The 20,228-nt window shown below is 39.4% G+C and overlaps 1 protein-coding gene across 1 annotated transcript in view; it reads right to left on the bottom strand.

The window, feature by feature from the left end:
- RIMBP2 (RIMS binding protein 2) overlaps positions 1-20,228 on the bottom strand; it is a 114,622-nt gene that overhangs the window by 90,469 nt on the left and 3,925 nt on the right. Inside the window, exons 3-5 of the mRNA XM_042828615.1 lie at positions 19,810-19,920; positions 16,999-17,223; positions 15,752-15,886 (exon numbers count right to left, since the gene is read on the bottom strand). Coding sequence (XP_042684549.1) covers positions 15,752-15,886; positions 16,999-17,223; positions 19,810-19,920 — 471 coding nt within the window. The remainder of the gene's footprint in view (positions 1-15,751; positions 15,887-16,998; positions 17,224-19,809; positions 19,921-20,228) is intronic.

The raw sequence follows: 20,228 nt of genomic DNA on the forward strand, positions 1-20,228 counted from the left end.
TAATCAAGCAAATGTACAACTTATTTTCTAGGCTAGATGTGACTGTGTGTCCTGTGTCCTTCAATAATAAGGCTTGATCCACTAGTTTGGGCTGCTAACGACAAATATTTGGTGACTGACATCTCTTTCGTAAGATGAATGAGGAAGAATAAAAGAGTAATAAATGTTTGTCATCAGAGCACAGGAGTGAGAGTCAGGGAATGCAGATCAACTTCCTGGTTCTACTCACTTAACCACTGGCTTTGTATAATTCATTTGGCCTCTGTGTAAAGAGGAAAAAATTCACAGCAAGCAGTTTGGGAATAAAATGTAATGGTATGGAGCCACAGGATTGCCATAGCCATGGCAGATTATACAAATATCTCAGTAGGTAGAAGGTATGATATGGAAATTGGAGGAGTGATTCCTAATTGTCCATATCAGTAAATGCACTCGATGATATTTGATTCCTTTCATCTCTGTTCAAATATCTTCCCAGTCTTTGCCAGATTGAACAGTGCTCATTGTGACAGGGAGTAGAAAGCAAATGCTAGTGAAAATGCTAAGTTTAGCTTGAGGATTAATTACACAGATTCAGCTTTGGAAGAATAGTGAACTTGATTGTGAGTGGGAAGATTGTTGTTTAGAGTTTTTAATAAATAAATTTAAAAATTAGAGCTCACTTGTCACTCGCAGATCAAAGAAAGAACAATAGGATGCACTGGAGGCTATCCAGGCACGCAATCAGAGCAATGGAACAGAAACATCTCACAGTCTACATCACCAGAATAATAAAATAAAAACAGACAGATGACACAAGGAAACAACCTGATAAGCAACAGTGCACATAGCCCAAAAAATGAACAAAATTGTAAAAAAAATTAAAAAAAAAACATTATTTTTAGTTGATAATCAAACTACCTGGCAAAGTGAACTACTTCCTCCGAAAAGAAAAGAACAAAAATTAGCTTAAGCTTTCGTCTTTTTAAAAACAATATTTTAAACTCTGCCACTACTGTACAACTTCAACACAGAGGCAGTACAATTTAGGACATCAGATTTGGTATTAAATGAGCCACAGTATCTATTCCTACCCTTCTTACTTGCCCTTCCTTCCTTATGTATCAGCCTCACCAATTTTTCTTTCATTTGCATGGGTGTAATCAATACCTTTCTTATTGGCATGGTCCTAGAATGATACCACCACAATTCTAAGAAGAATCAGCTCTTTAAGCCCAAAGTTATTACCAACATAAAATTCAAATCTAGAAAGGATTTTCATATGAAAATGACAGTCAGAAGAATGTCTAACTCCCTTTGACATAAACAACTGTAGAGAAGCTAAAGATTTGTCTCTTTAAAGAATTCTCAAACCCAAACAAAAGCCAGAAGGCATCTGGTAACAGCTGGTACCTTTCAATAGCCAAATAATCTGAGTTTGACATCCCCATTTTGGCAAAAGAAAATGTATAATTTTGGCAAAAACAGTCTCCTATCACTCGACAAACAACATCTTGAGCTTCTGTTGTAGAGTCCACAATTTTTCTATTCTCTCCTACTTTCAACAACGTATGTGGTAAACAGCAGAACCTCTGTTAATTCTGTGATCACCTGGTACCTGGTCTCTGTTGATAGCTATAAATGATTTAATGACTAAGTTTAAATGTATCCGCTAAAACAGAAAGTGAACCTGCAGAGAAAAAGCACTGTAGTTTTTTGTGCTTTTTTCTTCCAAGTGCAAGTCCTCTGGCATTAGCCTTGCTGGATCTGTGCCTACATATGCAGCCAAAAACATTAACAAACAGACTAGTCCTACAGCACCGCCACCTGAGCACTGCAGGCTTTCCCCTGCATTCCAAAAACACTGCAGTCCACAGCTTTAACTCTACAGGTGAATAATCTGTCATTCTGGCCATGCACTAATGGGCTAATCAAAAGAGATTTTCAGCCTGTGGAGTACAAAGTAGGACTGCTTCATTCTAACATCAGGGAGAGAAGCATCAACATCAGACTGTAACCTTCAGGTCCTACCCACCACTTGAGAAATAATCATTTTTTCAGAGAGAAATAATTCTGGATCATCTACGTAGAAATTATGACATGAAATAAATTTTCCCAAATGTATTCAAATTATACAGATATAATAATAAAGAACAATTATACAGATAATTGGCGCTTATTATTATTAAAACTGAATCACATTCTTAAACAAAATTTTATGTTTAAATCTCCAAGGCATAATGTATTTATCTTAGAGGTATATAATCACCTAAGTTGGATCTAGTTGTCTGGGCATTCTTACAGCCTATGGAAAAATGGGCACTTGTAGCATGTAATTCACCTCTACTATATGACAGATACTAAAAAAAAGAAAGCTTTTTTCTCCAGCTAATTTTTTATCACATATTACACAAGCACCACACTGACAGAGCACTGGTCATTGCTCACAACCTCTCTCTGACTGGTGCTATAACTAGTCTCTTTTCTTGCTAAAGCTACAGCAAAGTTACTTTGATCTCCTACTTGCTTTTCTTACCAGTCATTTCTCAGTTCACTGAAACCTCACATCTGTGCTTATACATTCATTTCACATGAAATTGTGCCTACAGTAGCTGATGACTCTCGCCCTTTTTTAGGGGAGCTCTTTGAACAAAGGCAAGTTAAATGGCTAAATAATCATAGTCCCAGAATTAAGTCCAGGAAGTGAGAACGAATTTATTTTAACTTATCATAGAATCATAGAATGGCCTGGGTTGAAAAGGACTTTCCAGTTAAGTCACATGAAGATCAGTTAAATGATTGTCTCTTTTCCTCCAATCCCCATTTGCATACTTTCTGAGCAAAAGGATGATAACACAGGGCACATCTATCGTCCTCTTTGATCCGGTTAATGAAACTGAAATCCCCTGCAATTTTCTGCTTTCCATCATTTAAGGAATTCAGTTACTCTGAAGATACCTCGAAGCTTAAAATATTCTTCCTCATAACCAGATTCTAGTTCTAGATATCGTACTTCTTTACATTGCCACTATAACTTACTAATATAAATCTTCTGCCTGAAGCTCCACAAACTGAAGCTCCTTCTTGAATTTGCACTGAGAGAGATTTTTTTGGTTTCTCTCTCTCTTAAGCAAGCATGACATATTTCTAACTACTGGTACACGTGCTGAGATAGCATTTACTGTATGACCTCACACATTCTGAGGTGACTAACAAGAAGTCCTCATTAATTCAATATTTCAATCAGTAAGTTAGCAGCGGAGAAGTTCAGGGCACTGTCCATTCATAAGTACAGAGAAAGATGCTTCTTTCCTCCAAGAGTCAGCAACAACAACAAGGTAATCAGGTCACAAAACAGGAAAGACCAAGGCTACTGTTGGCTCGTGAACAGCTTCTTTAATTCCTCTGGAAAAGGCCTTCACATTCCCAGTAACCTACCTGTCTGTAGACCCTCCACTATTCCATGGTTCACAAGACGCTAAGGAATGTAGGAAGTAAGAAGATCAGGCTGCCAAGATGCACTCAGTATATGACATCAGTAAAATACATCATGTCATGGTGTTAACAACAGAGAAACAGCCGTAGGTGAAAGGAGAGAATGAGACTGAGTCAGCTTGTGAAAGTTTCACTTCCCAAGTGACAGATTCGTAAGGTCTGTAAATAGGTTGCTAAATCCTCGTTAGGGTATGTTAAAGGGAGCACCACAGTATATTAAGTGATTTGTTACAAAGCTTTGTTTTGTTATATCCTTCCTTAAGGATGAGAACAAGGCAACCAGAGAAATCAGAATACAATTTTTACATTCACCTTCCACTTCTTCACCTTTAACACTGCAGATCAGTGCACATGCTACTTTACTTCTGCAGGAATGTCATTACTGCAAAGACTGGAATATATGACTAAACAAAAAAGAAACATCACATCACCTTTAGGTCCTGAACTTGCACGTGCTGCTGGCAAGTGTAGAAAAATGTACTGGAAGGAAACTAGGAATGCTTCAGACTGTAAAGGCTAATACTGTTGTAGAAGGGCTTGTTTTTATACATTGATTACATTTCCTGTCAGCCCGATTCCTTTAATATTTTAACTATACATAGCTTCAGTAATTATATTAATAAATTCCCAGTGCAGATAGTATGCTAAAATCCAGCCACTGTTCACATAAGAAGAAAGGAAGTCTTGAAATACACTTTTCTATTCTAAATCCTAAATAAAAAAGACAGATCCTGGCCTGATTTTCTCAGGAAGAACCATTCCCTAGAAACATCAGCGATCTCTTGTTTCCCTGCAAGATCTTAGAACAGGAGAATTCCCCATCATATTAAGATATGTATATATAAATATATATATATATATATTTAAGGTAGGAGCAGCAGATTTACCAGATTCCACCATCACAGACATGCTTAGTTTAGATCCCAGTCATAGTAAACCCATAGTACCTCTACAAACAGCTAAAGACTTTAAAGCCAAATGCATACACCTGTACTATGCAAACTAAAAGAATAAGTCATTAGCAATCATTTGTAGTCAGACATAAATTCAGCTCCTGATAATGAGCTAGATAATCTAATGTAGAAAGCTTTGGAGTACTGAATTCAGGTTAACTCCACAGCAGAATCCTAAGTGATTAAACTGAGTTTATGTTACAAACTACTAAATTCTCATATGAGGGGGACCCATAATATAACAGACGAAGAAATCTTCTCATTGAGATATCAAAAGAAAACATTTGGTGGCAACATAAAGGGAGATTTCTAAGCAGTGCATGCCACGTTGCATATTACATCTTCTTGATAACCCTATTCTTGAGTTCTGCGTGTGTTGTAGGGAGGAAAGGGCTAAGAAGCACTATCTGCACAGCAAGACTGACACTGATGCTATCTTCTCCTAGGGAACTACAAGCACCTGTATTTCTACCAGTTGTATGCAGTGTATACAACTGCTACAATTTTGTGTTGTTCTGTTGGTTGGGGTTTTTTTTAATTAGTATTTTGTTGTTTTTTCTGTTGTTTTTACTTTCTGCATCAGGAAAGTAAAGAACTGAAAATTGTAAAAGCCTCTCATATATTTTACTAACTCTAACACTGACTTGTTGCAGAAACCTGGAGAAATCATGTTCCCTTTAAAACAAATGGGTTTGATAATCGTTCTGACAAAACACCTGTGCAGTAAGACAACGTATGCAAGCCCTGTGAAAACTCAAGCTGCAAGTGCACCACACGAATCCATAAAACCTACAACAGTATGTCCATGCAACAATGCATTCAACAGTTTTTAACCATAAAGCCCATCCTTACAAAAAATAAACTACTGCCATCCCTGCCTGCTCTGCATTCTCCCTTCACATGACTGTGGCACATGTATTTCTTTAAAGACATGGTTTAACTGCTATTTTAACTCTAAAAAGTTCTGCTACTAAGTTTACAGATGCAAATTCAATTTATCCTTAGCATGCACTGTACAGTACTCACTTTAAAAAGCATTTGGTGCTGAATGTTTCTTTAAGCTCTTTGTTTTAAAGCCAGGTGAAGATCCTTTCTAGAAAGGAGAATTACTACCAGAACCTCATACATCAATCAAGTGAAAGAAGTTCCCACAACTCTTACTTACTGAAATGGAAGGAGCAAAACCACTACTGCACCACTGATATCCATCTTCCCTGATCTTTCCCCAAAAGAATCCATAGGGAATCCTGAAGGCTTTTCATGAAAGTAGAAGCTGAAGCCATGTGTTACTGTCAGAAACTGGCAAATATGTGTGCACAGGGACTTTCCATTTCTCTGATGACCACACATGTGTCTGAACCCAGGTGTGAGCCCTGGGCCCCCATGAGGTGAGGCCAGGACTGCCCATTCCAGACACAGCTGGTGCCAGCAGGACTGAGCAGCGTGATAAGCAGAGGGAGAACAGCACTTGTTTCTAACATTGCTCTCCTCCCCTTTTAAATGTGTGGTAATTTTAAGTGATATGCAATACTGAGTAGGATGTTGTGATAATTTCCCTAAGTTACTTATTTGATGCTTTTATGATTTATGTAATAGTATTCTATTATCAATCCAATAATGATGTATAGAGATGGTTGAATGTTCCTGTGGGACTTTGCAGGTTTTCCACAAAGGAGACTTGATGGGACTATAAAAATTACTTCCCAGTGTTATTTCCCAGGCACAGTGGATCACACCAGTAAGATTCATGCACGAGCAAAGATTTACAACTGTTCTGAAGAAGATACACTGCTCTGAGCCGTTACAAATAAAAATCTTCTAAGCCCTGCAGTTATTGATACAAATTAAGAAACTCCAGTAATTGGAACAACGTGGAATTTTAAATGCAATACAGCTCATGCACATGCATTATTCTTCCTAGATAGTGTCACCAATTATACTTTTAATAGCTGTTGCAGATAGTAACAATAAATTGCATAGTGCTATATGTCTCAGATCTGTATTTTTTTTTTTCCTTTTAAAGATCCATGATTGCTACAAAAATTCTGTCCTCTTGGCAATTGTTACACACCACAAACAAAACATCATTTTTATCCTCAAGGCAGATTTGATGTCAAGGACAGTTCTTTGTGCTTACTTGTGAATGTTAGTTGTGGAGGGGCAGTAGCCTAGAAACAAGAAGCTTTCTTTTTCTTTACTGAGATAATTTAAGGCAGCTGAACAACAGAGGTCCCTACCTGCAATGAAACATTTGTAGTTTCAGTATACCCAGCATAAGCAAGCAGCCATTTGGAGAACTGACAGACTACAGCCTCCATGATTCACAGTAGCAGTAATTTAAAAATAGTAGTTATCAATTTCCTAACTGTTTCCTTTGAGTACAACATAGGGAAACAGTCAATTAATTTAAAGTGGAAAAAAAAAAAAAGGAAGCTTTTTAAAAAATATCAATACTTATCCCTCCTCCCCTCTTATCCAACATTTAATTAACAGAACCAATGCTGTGGAAAATGCTTTGGACGTGGCTCCACAAACAATATCCATACATCTACCACTGATCCAGATGAAAGATCTTAAGCCAAAAAAACCCTGAAGTACTTTGAAAATTTCTCATCTGCAAAATGATGAGAAATCATTCTTAATTGCTCTTAAGGACTCTGTAAAGAGCTTTTAGTGAGAAGAGCTGTTACAAAGCACAGGCAAAACAAAATGCAGAAGCACGCAATCGCATTTCAATAAGAAATGATAAACTTACAAAATATCTTCATAAAAAAACAAAGAACAAACTCACACTGCCCAACATCATCACTACCTGTTCCTAGTTCTTAACTGCAACTTTTGTTGGAGCCCCTGTTCACTGAGCCTTCCCAGCAGGTAAAAATGCTGAAGTAAAAAAGATCTCCTCTGACCTGCTCTGAACACACAGAATATCAAGAATCAGAGCCTCAGATAAGACCCACATCTTGGCCAAGAAACCAGAATGAGATTTACTTTTTCTCCAGGGAACAACGCTGGTCAGTCAACAGCGAAATGCTTAAGCTGCACTGGATAGCATATAAACACATTTCAGGCAACAAAAATGTGAAACTATGCAAAGTAGGAGCAAAAGATGGTGCTGATTCAGGAAAAGAGAGATGAGCTATAATTCGTAGTGGACACACTGCTGTCACTTATAAAAATGCTCCTGCAGAACAGCAACCTAATGAATTTCCATGCATTAAAAATTGATCATCCCTGCACAGCATTTTTTTTTTTAAACTTCTCTATTGATTTATGTTTTCATTTTGCATAATGCGCCAGAGTTTAATGAAGATTCATAGCCAGGGGAAGGGGTCAGAGAGATAAAGATGTTTTCTGTGTTTGTTCTGTACTCTGGTCACTTCAACTCTAAAATGAACAAACTTACCAGGAAAAGAGAACAGATCTCAGCACATTACATTTAATATTCATGTAATCATTACCTGCTATGTCAGTGTTTAAATCTAACTCCTCCCCTCTTCTATGCTAAAGGAAAGGCAGAAAATGCAGACTGCAAAGCACTGCAGGGAAGTAAGGAAATTGGCCTGACAACTGAGGGCACAGATCTTGTGCCAGAGCAAACCATCCACAAGATTTCTACAGTTGCTCTCTCTCTATATATATGAAAAACAACACTATCAGACTGTTGGCTTCAGACCGAGCCTTATGTCAGGCCCAGCATGACACAAGCACATTTTCCCAAACTACTTAAAGGTTATGTAATAGAGATCTGCAGAGCATTAGCAGTCACATGACATGTCCCACTAAGATTTCAAACTGCCACCTACAAAATTTAATTAGCAAGCAGTAAACAGGAGAGAAGAGAAAAAAAATATACTCTTGGAAATAACAATATTCATAATGTTTTAAATTATATACAGAATTGAGGTCAGCGGAGTAGGAGAACGGGAAGGATTTAACACATAGTTTTAATTGTGACTATCAAAGAAAAGGGAAAACGCAGTAAATATGCACACATTGCTTACGGCAGTGACAGTCAGAAGCTTCATCCAGCTGAATTCTAAGCACTATCAACTATTAATCTTCAGGGAGAGTTTAACTCATCAGCACGCTGATACTGTGCTCTGCGATCCTTCCTGGCGTAAACTACAACAGATTTCTCTAAAAGTCCCTGCTGATAAATGCTACAGTGTATTTTTAAGCAAGCCCCACAATATACTTACTGGGGATGTGTTTTCCATTTCTGTAAAAAGGCATCATGATATTGGGTGCAGAAGTAACAACATTTTTCAAGTACATGAAAAAGAGGTAAAGAAATATTCAGCAGGGGCTCAAATGGTGAAATTATGGAATAATTTTCTGATTCTGGAGAACTTCAGTGTCAATTCAGGATTTTTCTAAGCCAGCACTAAACGAGGCATCTTGGTTCAGAAAGGGCTTCCTTACCTTCCCAAATTGGCAAGAGTAGATGTTGTTGTCATTTTTCCCCCCCCATATATCAGGTGTAAAAATGTAACTGAACCTGTCTATAAAAGTTATTTATGCTTCTCTACAAAAAAATAAAATTCTGGCCTCAGTGGAAGCTGAGTGAAGGCTGCCCACCAGTGCACTGAGCCCAGCTCAGGCTTTTATGAAGGCACACCGACGAAAAGCTTAAATAAAGAATGCTTTTCAAAGAAAAAAAAAGAAAAGAAAGCTATTTTCCTAATTGTGAAAACAGAGAAGAGAGATTTTGCTGTGCTACCATACTTCCTATGGTTTCCTCTTTGTTCTTCACCATAACATTCACACTGCTGCTGCTAGCCAGCCAACATCAAACATTCAGCACAGCAGTGCTTATGGCCTTAGAATCAAGAAGTGTTGTACTGTTTCTAAAACAGTAAAGACAAAATCTAATGACAATTTAAAAAATTAAAATGAAATTTGACTTGCAGTCCTCTTTTTCACTGCAAATTTTTCTACCAAACCACTGCTTCTATCAATGAAACTAGGCTCTTTATTTCATACCCATGAGCACAACAGAAACTTTAGCAAATCAAATAAAATGTTATTCCAAAAAGCTCAAAATCAGTTCAGATTCTTCTGGCCCTTGAAATACGCACACACATACATACACACACACATATATATGTATGTAATACACATATATATACGCATATATTTAACAGATCATCAATGTACAGTGTGGGCTGCCCAGTGATTTATAAGTGATTTATAAATCTTGTGGTATTTGTAAGTTTTAAGAAGACTTCAGTTTGAAGGTCTCATATTTGAAGCCAACAAAATAAGTAGAATGTAGCGGAAAGTGTTCATCATTATTCCCATTTACAGAAAGAGAACAGAGCCCAAGAGATACCAAGTATTTTGCTCAGGGCTATTCACAGAATCTGTGGCAGAACTGGAAATCACGCTCTGATTTCCTTAGCAAGTCCCATCTTACAAGCAGAAGCCAATGTGCTGAGATGCAAGCCTACATGCCACTCTTATTTCCTTTTCAAAATGCCAACCACAGGTGGTTTTCCTATCATACTTTATAAAAGGAAAACATATCCAACATGCAATTAAGCAGAAGATGGTTACATTTAGCAAAAAGCCCACACTGACCATATCCAAACTTCATTGTTCACCACCTGCTCCATAACATAACTGTTCTGCCAGAGTAACGTTGTCACTGTCATTTCCCAAGAACCCACCGTGCAAATCAGCCTGGTGAGCACAAACTGTTTTCATGACACGTAGCTTCTTCAAGACAACATTTTCCAGCACTGTGTCTGTGTTCTACTTTTAATGATGATTCTGGCACATGGTTTTCAACTCTAGCAGTAACTAGTATATGCTACTGTCAGCAGTTCTTCATGGCAGTTCTCACCTGTGGTGGACTGCCTACAAGATCAGCAGCAGATGAAAAATCATCAGTGGTACTTGACATTGTTTCAGAAAATCTTAAATAGGGTTCAGTTACCTACATCTGGGTATGGAAAGACTGGCAAAATGATAGAAAGGAAGCGCTACCTGTTTGCGCTTTATCAGAGCATTCACAGGACATGACAAGATAATGCTGTCAAAGGGAAAATAAACAAAGGATTTTCTTAAAATTCTACTTTAGTCAGTTGCTTTTGCTGAATACTGAAACACAAATTTGTCCATGGAAAAAAGTCTTACCTAACAGGTATTTTGCTCTGATATATTTCATAGCACCGAGGAGGGCCAATAACAATTTCAATTAAATGAAGAACAACCTTGACTCTCAAATCTCACACTTCTTTCAATGTAAATATGGAACGGGCAGGACAGAGCAATGCATGACAAACCAGCTCTCTATTTCAGAATAAAGCCAGTGAGATTTTGGATATTTAATTTTGATTAACAGAAAGGAAAAGTCCTTAATACCAGAGGACACGAATTACCCAGCAATTGGAAGCATCGGACTCCAAGTCCTAGCAATCCAGAAAGGCCTGCACTTCTGTAACAAGCTATCAGCAGAATGAACACCTCTGTGGTTAAACATTCCATTCATACACAGTGTCACACAGCTATCTAAATTACGAGTGTTCACATGTTACACATATGTAAAACAGAATGAATGGACATACAAAGAGATACATATCCTGCGTACACTGAAAAGTACTCACAGAGCTTGTATCAGTACGAGATTGGCCACATATAGAGAGAGATGCTTCGATTTTGCAGCTTGTAATCAACAGCTGAGTAATGTGTATCAGACAGCTGCTTGATTTTAAAGCCGTCATTTGCTTACAATTTCAGAAAATTCAACACCTTTCTCAAAAAGGTGCTCCCTGTACACACACTCACATCACTTTGTATGCAATAGCACTGCATCTCCGTTCACTGCCTCAAGTATAGTCATGCTGTACCTTATCAAGCTGGAAACCATTTGGGTATATAGCAATGAAAAGTCAAGGTTGCTGTCTTGTCTGCAGGCAGCATGACCGCTTCCCTGGTTTAATTTGCAGTAGGGCCTTTTAAAAAGAAAGTAGTGTGTACAAAACCACCAGATCTTTAAGAAAAACAACCAAGAGTCATCTAAACAAGACCCAACGTCCTCCTTTATGGTACTGAAAGTAATGCAAGTATATTTCATAATTCATACTTCATTCATACTACTGAATCCTGGCTGTCATCTGTGAGATTTGATCTGAATCACTGTTTCTCATTTGCCAGCTGGGTCAACCTGAAAGCCTTTCTCTAATAAAAATGTAACACCTCTGGATCAAAAAGGTAAAATAAAAAGTGACTGGAGTAACTTCCACATCAGTTCATGTATGCTGTTAATTTTTATTGTAATTAATTTCTGGAAACTTCAACTCTATCACTGACCTCTGTTTTAATATTTCACACTGTTTTCCTAAAGCAGCTTTTCAACCTTGCTAAGTAACAGCCCTTATTCAAATTTTGTTGATTGCAGTCCTGGTACAATCTGCCTGTCTCTACACTCTCAGTGAATTTCTTAATACGGAGGGCTTTAATTTTATATATTTCTTCTAAAAATTTCCAGTCATTTAAGGACTTGACTCTGTATTTACTAGATGCAGTGACAAGACTCATTGATTAGTTATTCCACTGAGCTATTTTATATATAAAATCAGTATCGCAACTGGAAAAAAGCCCCAGTCAGTGTTTTACCACTAAAATAACAGGCATCAGTAGCTACAAAAGAAAAACCAAAGCCTCAACGTGTGCCTACATTTCTCTCAGTTAAAACAGTACTAAGACCATATGCAATTGTAATGTCAATCATCATATTCCTATTGGAAAGGCATACCTTGTCTGCCCAAGCCTATTGGTGACAGCCAGTTTGTGAGGTTAGAAAAATACCGACATAAAACTGCAGTCTTCCCTCCAATACTGAGAACAGCATTCCTGCACATGCTAATAATAACTAGTATTTGAACTAGCATTTGTTTGCATATCCAATAATAAAATGCTGCTGTACTTCTCTATGTATTCACGTGCATAATTCTCACAAACATTGCTATACACAGTGTTCATACGTGCAGCTGCAGAAGACCTCTCCCTCCAACAAAAAGAGAGATATTTACTTGCAGTGCGTCTAATTTAGCATTAAATGCCAGACAAACATCACAAGTAATTTAATTAACAGCATCGCTTTGGAAGAGATTCATGACTTTGCCACGACATGACAATACACATCTGCAAAGCAAAAGGAGACCCTGATATGCACCATGCTCGGAGGCTCAGGTTGCGGGGGAGGGGGAAGCTGCTAGCCAGTATGATTGCTAACTTTGCCCACAGACACCAATACAGGAAAGAAACATGGCACCACTAAACCTGTGAATACAGTATTTATTTCATAGGAAACCATAAAAAATGACAGGAAAACGACACCAGATTAAACATCAGTAGGAGGGAGGATGGAATAATCTAGCAAGAATTTAATCCCTTTACCTAGTATTACTGCATGACACTAACACATTTTATTATTCTAAGCAGCGCCTACAAGAAAACATTCAGTGAAAGGCATCATCAAATTGCAGCAGAATAATAAAGTTTGTCTGCCTCTGATAAGAGTTACAGATGCATTACTGCTAACTAAAAAAAGAATTCTCCCCTTGACACACACGCACACACACACACGTACAAATCTGCAGCTCTCCCACCCTCAGTCTGCCTGTAAAGCATTTAGCAGAAATAGCTATTTTTAGAAGAGGTGAAATCTCAGCATACCTTCAAATCAAGTGCTTCCGACGTTCAGCATTCATTGCCGAGAGCTCTGCAGTCTACTGTGTCAAATTACAACCTTGGAGAGAGAGGCGGCAGCAGCGGCGGCAGCAGCAGCAGCAGCATTGGTGTGTTTGCACAGCTTGTATTCAGGCTAGAAATGATTCATTAGTTGTCTGCAGGGAGGCAGGGTGAAAAAGAGAGAGCGAGCATCATCAGCCATGCAGCAGCTGCCAGAGCCTATGAAACAGCAGTGCTCACACACACATACGCACACAAAGATGGCTTTCCCTATTTGCCAGTTTCTCTTTCACATAGTATTAACCCTGACACAGCAGCAGGGAGCAGAGCCGGGAGCTGACAAGCAGCAAGTGGGATCAGGGCAGGGTGTGTTTCTGTGAGGGAGGACTCAGGGAGAGGCGGGTGCTGGGAGATTTTATTTTACCTCCAAGTAATGCTATCACAGGATCTTCTCAGTAGGTCATCTGTGGCCTACTGGCACGAACCAATGAACTGTAAATGTGAGCTGCAATTTTTTTTCACAGCCAAGCCTGCCCAATGGAAGGCTTAGAAACTCAAATGCAGAAGGGTATTAAGACAGATTACCTGGAGCATCCTAACCATTCTGTCTTTCCTCTCCTAAAGAAAGCCGTATCCAATACATTCACACAAAAACTTGTGAGTGTGCCACCAGCCTCTCCCCAGCAACAAGAGGGAGGCACTCTAAGGGGATACTTTAAATAAATGTGTTTTAAAACATCTGACTTCGATCTGTTTTTTTTTTTAAATTATTATTCTAACTCAGAATTTGACCACTGTGGGAATGAGTTCATTATAATATAATGAATTCTTAAGGCTCAGAAAAATTAAATTATCAAGAAAATATGAAGTTTTGTGGAGTGTGTTTTCCTTTTTGCATTTAAAAGAGGAAAGAAATATTGTGCTCCCAAGGCACTATTTTATTAAATTCTGTTAAAGTACATTGCAGGAGATCAGAGTGTGATCTTTAGAGTGACAAGTTTCCTCTAAAAAATGTCCCCCATTGTAGGAATGAAACAGATAAAAATCAGTCAATGTGTGCTTGACGTTCAGGAAGACCCCAGATGTCTTATTTGTAACATTCTAGAAAGACTGCAGTTTTCTGAATGGGAGGTCCAACTTCTAAAAATAAGGCACCCGAGACCACTCCTCTCCTGTGCCAATCTCAGCCCCAAACGACCTTCCCAGAGATTACTCATGTACCCAGAAAAAAACAAAACTCTGGTATTTTCAGAAAGAAAAGCTGCTCCTACTCAGGATCATATGTTCCTTCCCAGATTAGATTACAGCTTTGATCATCAGGCAAGTGCAGCCTTACTTTTATACTGATTTGTGGCATAAATTGTTTTTTTTTGGGTGTTTGTTTGTTTGTTTATTTTTCCAATTCTTATTTTGGCAAGTTAGATTTTTTTTTCCCTCAGTTGAGCTATGTGCAAGCTTTAAATCCAAACATTCCTTCCAAGTACGACCATATCAGCACTCATCGCACACTGTACTTCAGCAACAAATACAGATCTGCAGCATGTGATGAAAATAATAGCAGAAGATTCCAGGTGACACATTTTAGAAATCTGTCTCGCCTAAGCTAGAGACCAAACGAACATTTCCATTGCTTCACATGCATTTGTACAGGCAAAAGAAAAAATTCCTGTGCCAGGTACCTGGAAATAAGTCAGATCTCTGTAAAATCACATAATACATGACACTGAACAAAACCAACTCTTCTTATTCCTTCTCATAGGCAGGCATGAAGCACGTATACCCTGGACATGGGTGTATGGGGGTACGTGTGTAAAATATATACATTACCATAACCTTTCTGGAAATGTCATGTTCAAAAATAAGGAAAATACAAGTAAATTAAATAACTCAAAAATAGCACATAGTCTTTTAAACCATCAGCAAAGATTTACTGGTATAAGGATTTTAAAATACATGCTTTACCACAGGCAACTGTTTAGAAATCTAGGTTTCAAACTTGAAATATTCAACCTATTGAGGCGTGGCAGATGAAGACTCACATTTTAGCAAAACTAGAGGAGGTTACGTCATTGTTAACATAAACAGTTTAATATTTATTCATTAATTTATATTGCCAAACATCAGCATCAGATCTGATGTGGCTTGACATTCGTTTTTGCTTGTTCAGGGCTGGATGCAGCTATGCTGATGAGGGGCTGCTGGTAAATAGGAATGCACATTAATGGCACTGCTGAAAGGAGACAGAATTACAGTCCTGTATGTCATGCCAAGAAATCTTCCCAGAATAACAATCCTGATAAAATGACTGTACCTGCTGATATGCAGAAAGATGTCAGACATCTTTCTGTATGCAATAAGGGTCTAGGAAGTGCCACTTTAATAGCAAGAGTGCATACATTTTCACAGACCAAATGCAGTCTCTCCAGAGATGTTATTTCTGGTCCCTACAAATTACATACAACAATTATTTAAAATATAACTCAGAAGGCCTACCTTTCTCTTACCAGTTTTAGAATAGCAGTGCACTGTTTCAATAAAACCAGACAAAATTATGATGAATCCTCCCCTCCTTACTTCAGTGTAAAATGGGAGTTAGAACTGAAAAAATTGTTAACAGCACTCACCTTGCTAGCTGCCAAAACACACGTGGGGCTTCCTGTGGAGATAAGTGATAATTGTCTCTGAAGCCACAACAGCTCTTTCTGAGATTGTTTTAGTAGCTCTTCTGTGTTGCTCAGCTTCTGCCCCATCAGGCCTTCCTGAATGACAAATATTTCAATTTCTGTTTTCTCAAATACGTGGCAATAGTAACAGAACTTCTCTTAGCCAAATTTCTGAGAGAACAATATTTGCTCTAGCAATGTATTTATGCATTTGACTTTCTTTACTTAATAATCTTCTGCCACCAGAAGATTGGGATTTCTCTTCCATAGCATCAGCAGCATCCTCCACTTTGCCCTACTCCTTCATGCTTAGCAGTTAAGCTCCTCTGCCTATTAATCAAGACCAGTAGTAATAGCTCAGGTTGAGGCAGGACAACTTGCACAATTCAAACGTTTTGGAACTGGATGTTCTCTTATATGATGTGCTGCTGTAAAAGAAGGCTGTAAGATGCTGCTGATAGGTAACAGTATATAAATGAGTACAAGATAATGCTGAGAAGAGTTCGTTACTAATACCGTAATTAACAGTTTGGTAACTACATAGTATCAGAACACCCTTGCTTCTATGAAGACTAACAATCTCTTTGCTGCATTAGGCAAAGTATGGCCAATGCGTTAAGGGAAGTGATCTTTCCCCCTCCACCCAGCATTGGTGAGGCTGCACATGGAGTACTGTGCCTAGTTCTGTGCCCCCCAGTACAAGACAGGCACGGATATACTGGGAAGAGTCACATGTTGGGCCATCAAACTGATAGAGGGACTGGAGCACGTCTCCTAAGAGGAGAGGCTAAGAGAGCTGGGATTGGTCAGCCTGGAGAAGTAGAGGCTCAGGGGATCTCATCAATACATACCTGAGGGGAGGATGCAGTGATGACAGAGCCAGGCTCTTGTCAGTGGTGCCAGAGCCAGAAGAGGCAACAGACACAAACTGGAGCACACTCATTCTGTCTAAACATCAGGACATGGTTCTTCAATCTGTGGGTAACAGAGCGCTGGCACAGGTTGCCCAAAAGGTTGTGGGATCTCCTCCTGGGAAATCTTCAAAAGCTGCCTTCATATGGGCTATCTGCTCTAAGGAGTTCTGCCTCAGCAGGGCAATGGGACCAGACAATGTCCAGAGTCTCCTTCAACCATAACCTTTCCATGACCTGATTTAACTGTTTACTGACATAGTTATGTATTAAGAACAGAACTGGATTTTAACCTACCCTTAAGCATCCTAGCCGATTTTTGAGTTCTTCGCACTCCATCCGCAGCACTTGGATCTCCAGATCTTTTATACTTTTTGACTGTTTGTTGATATTTTGCAGATGATGGGCCTTACCATTGACTAAGTGCATTTTCTGCTTTAAAGGAAAAGCTCTGGTAATAGTTTTTGTGATGGCAGCAGAGTTATTGGATGGCGACATCGATGAAGTTGAAGGGCTGACATCCTAGTAAAGAGAAAACACATTTTTACATCATTTTTGCTAAAACTGTGTCTGGGGGAGGAGAGTAATTCAAATTTTTCACAAATCATATCATAAGTGCATTATTTGAAAATTCTCTTTTTAAGATCTTTCACTGATACAGTCAATGAGCAAGAAACAATCTCAACCAATCAACTCAGAGAAGTGAAAAGCAGAAAAAATCTTTCATGCTTTTTTTTTTTTCATTCAGTGAATGGTAGCGAGCCACAACCACTTTGATTATACAGATATCAATGTATTTACCACTTTGATAGCAACACAGGACTGCTGTTTAACCACCATTTCTGGTTGCTTACTTAGTGCTTCATCACATAACAAGTTGAGTTATGCTTGCAGATGCCTTGGACACGTGCCTCACTTAGAAGCCGTGCTCTAGATATGCCTGAGATGCTGTATTCCAAAGGCACATTCAACCATGCTGCAAACCCTTCAGTCAGGGAAGGGAGCCACCTGTTAGGCAACACACAGGAAATAAGGCTGTCTTGGTATATCCATCAAACTACTCAAATGCCTTTCTTTTTTTTTTGGTAATATATAGCTATTCTTCTCAAAACCTGTTATCAGGGTAAACCCTTGCAAAACTGTAGTGACCTGCAACTAGTTCTATGCACTTGTCAAATGGCATACAACAGCAGCTACATATAAAGCTCCTTCATTTTACAGTTAAGCTCAGTCTAAGCCAGAAGTCAAAAAATGCTAACATCTTACGACATGCTTATAAGCATATCCATTCCACTCTCACCCTGACACTTTCAACCACTGCATCATTTGATGAAATTGCTGATTTCTCAATGCAGCCTACCTTTAAGTCGAGCTTGGTGCAGCTTTAACATAGAAATAATAATTTACCCCAATTCGTGTCATACACTGCAATGAATGTTAACATGGCTGAAAACTGACCTCACCATCTAAAGCCTTGTAGGGCTTCAGTTACAGCAGTGTTAAACAACCCTTCCATTATCACCCCACATTTTGCTCGTCATTCACACCTAACGCCAGAGAAAACAACTAAATTCTCAGTTCTGTGATATGTAAACCCCACAGTCTATGCAGTGCTTTCTTATTTTCCCTACAAACATTTTGCCACTTTTTCTCTTGCTGAGATCTGTCAGAGCTGCATGACCAACGAACAGCTCTCTCTGCTGCTGCATTATTCATCTCTCCAGGCCTTTTTAAAATTTTTCTGTATTGGAAGTGTGGAAGAGAAAAAAAAAGAAAAAAAGAGGGTGGGAAGTTTATTTTGGGTAACTTTCTCCACGTGGGCACTCTGAGCACAGCTTTGCCAAACACACAGCGTTACTTGAACCCTCCTGAGCTGCACCCACAGTCAACAGCTTTTTTTTATATATAATATTATTATTTTTTTAATACTATTTACATTTATACCTTCCTGAACATCACCTCAGCTCAGCAGCATCGAGGGTCGGCCCACCCCTGCCCAAACCCCTCCCATGAGCTCTAACGCACAGTTCACATTCCCACAAGCAGCGCGATGCCATATTTAAATTTTAAAAGGAAAAAACAAAAATTCTCTGATGTTAACCAGCCTAAACGATAAGTTATAGAGACTTATACACAGATGAACCTGCTGCAGTGCAGGGTGACCGTGCCTGCATTCCTCAACAGCACCGGGCTGGGACAAAGGCTGGCTGAGTAGTTATTGCCACTGGCAAAGCAGAGCAGGGTAGGGAACAAGAAATCTAAGCATCTGCACCTAAAATAGGTCTGGATGGTGAGAAACAGACCTAAATTAAAAGACCACCTACTCGTCCCCCTCCCTTTTCAGCCGCTTCACCCCTCCTTACCAACTCCTCTACTTCCCCCTTCAGGAAGAACGTGCTACAGCGCGGCGCTGCACGGCCGCTGCCCGCCCTTTTTGCTCATCGCGGCGCTGCACGGCCGCTGCCCGCCCTTTCCCGTGCACGTGGCGGCCGTTGCTCTCGCGCCGCCGCTTCACGTGTCCGAGGCGCCCGGCCCCGCTGCACGCGGCGCTCTGAAACCGTTTGTTTTGTGGTGAGCGTGAAGAGGGAGAAAGAGTGAATTCAGCTGTGATGTGTTAGACCTGTTCCATTTGCACGAGTATTTAACAGGAAAGTCAAGCATAAAGCTGTCGAGTAAATGGTAAAGAATAAAGTCCGAGAGATGCCAAACACTTAAATGTTCATTGATTTTTTTTTTTTTTTTTTTAAAGCAATTTTAACGTGTTTGTATTTGCTGAAGGGAGAAGCACTGAGAGCTCTGGAGAAATCCATTAGCACACGGAAAACAGGAGGAACAAGCATCGGATGAATCTCCCTACCACTGATAACAGCATGGCTGGGCAAGCCTTCCTGGGGGGGAAATGGGGCACTGCCTCAGCTGGAAGGGCATCTCAAGAATATCTTCCGTTTCCTTCATGTAAAACTGCAGACGGCACAGCAGTTGGATCATAAAACCAGAATACTCATAGCATGGAAGCAAAATTGGTTTGCCTCTGATTCAGGCCAACGCCTTGAGAGCTGCTTCAGCAATCGACAGCGAGGGCACTTGACACATGTAACAGCTCCTTACCTTGCTCTTCTTAGGAGTTACTGAGCTTCCTTTCCGTCTGCTTCTGTCCTCGGCTCTGAAGTGTGGGAGCTTTTCAGGTGTCTGTTTTGCTTTCTTGTTGCCCTTTTTGGACTGCAGAATGTAACGTGTCAATATCTTATTAAAACACATTGCAACACATCTAAAATACTTCAGTGAGTCGGCTGGCGTTACATAAATTTGGTCTTGCATAGTAGAGCACCGGATTCAAAGTACAGCCTTGAAGCTGAAGAAGGCTGATGGGACAAATGAGATGTGCCCTTCACACATTGGCTGTGGATGCATACATTTGTGGCAGAGCCCAGACACCAGTTCTGGGTCTGTGCAGTGCTCAGCATGGTGTCAATAGTGCTAATGCTACCAAGTGGGAGACTAGGTACCACTGCAAACCAGATTATAAG

The sequence above is a fragment of the Centrocercus urophasianus genome, unplaced genomic scaffold, assembly GCF_019232065.1.
Source record: "Centrocercus urophasianus isolate 14NV4802_14NV808 unplaced genomic scaffold, USGS_Curo_1.0 seq_30, whole genome shotgun sequence".
Lineage (NCBI taxonomy): Eukaryota > Metazoa > Chordata > Aves > Galliformes > Phasianidae > Centrocercus > Centrocercus urophasianus.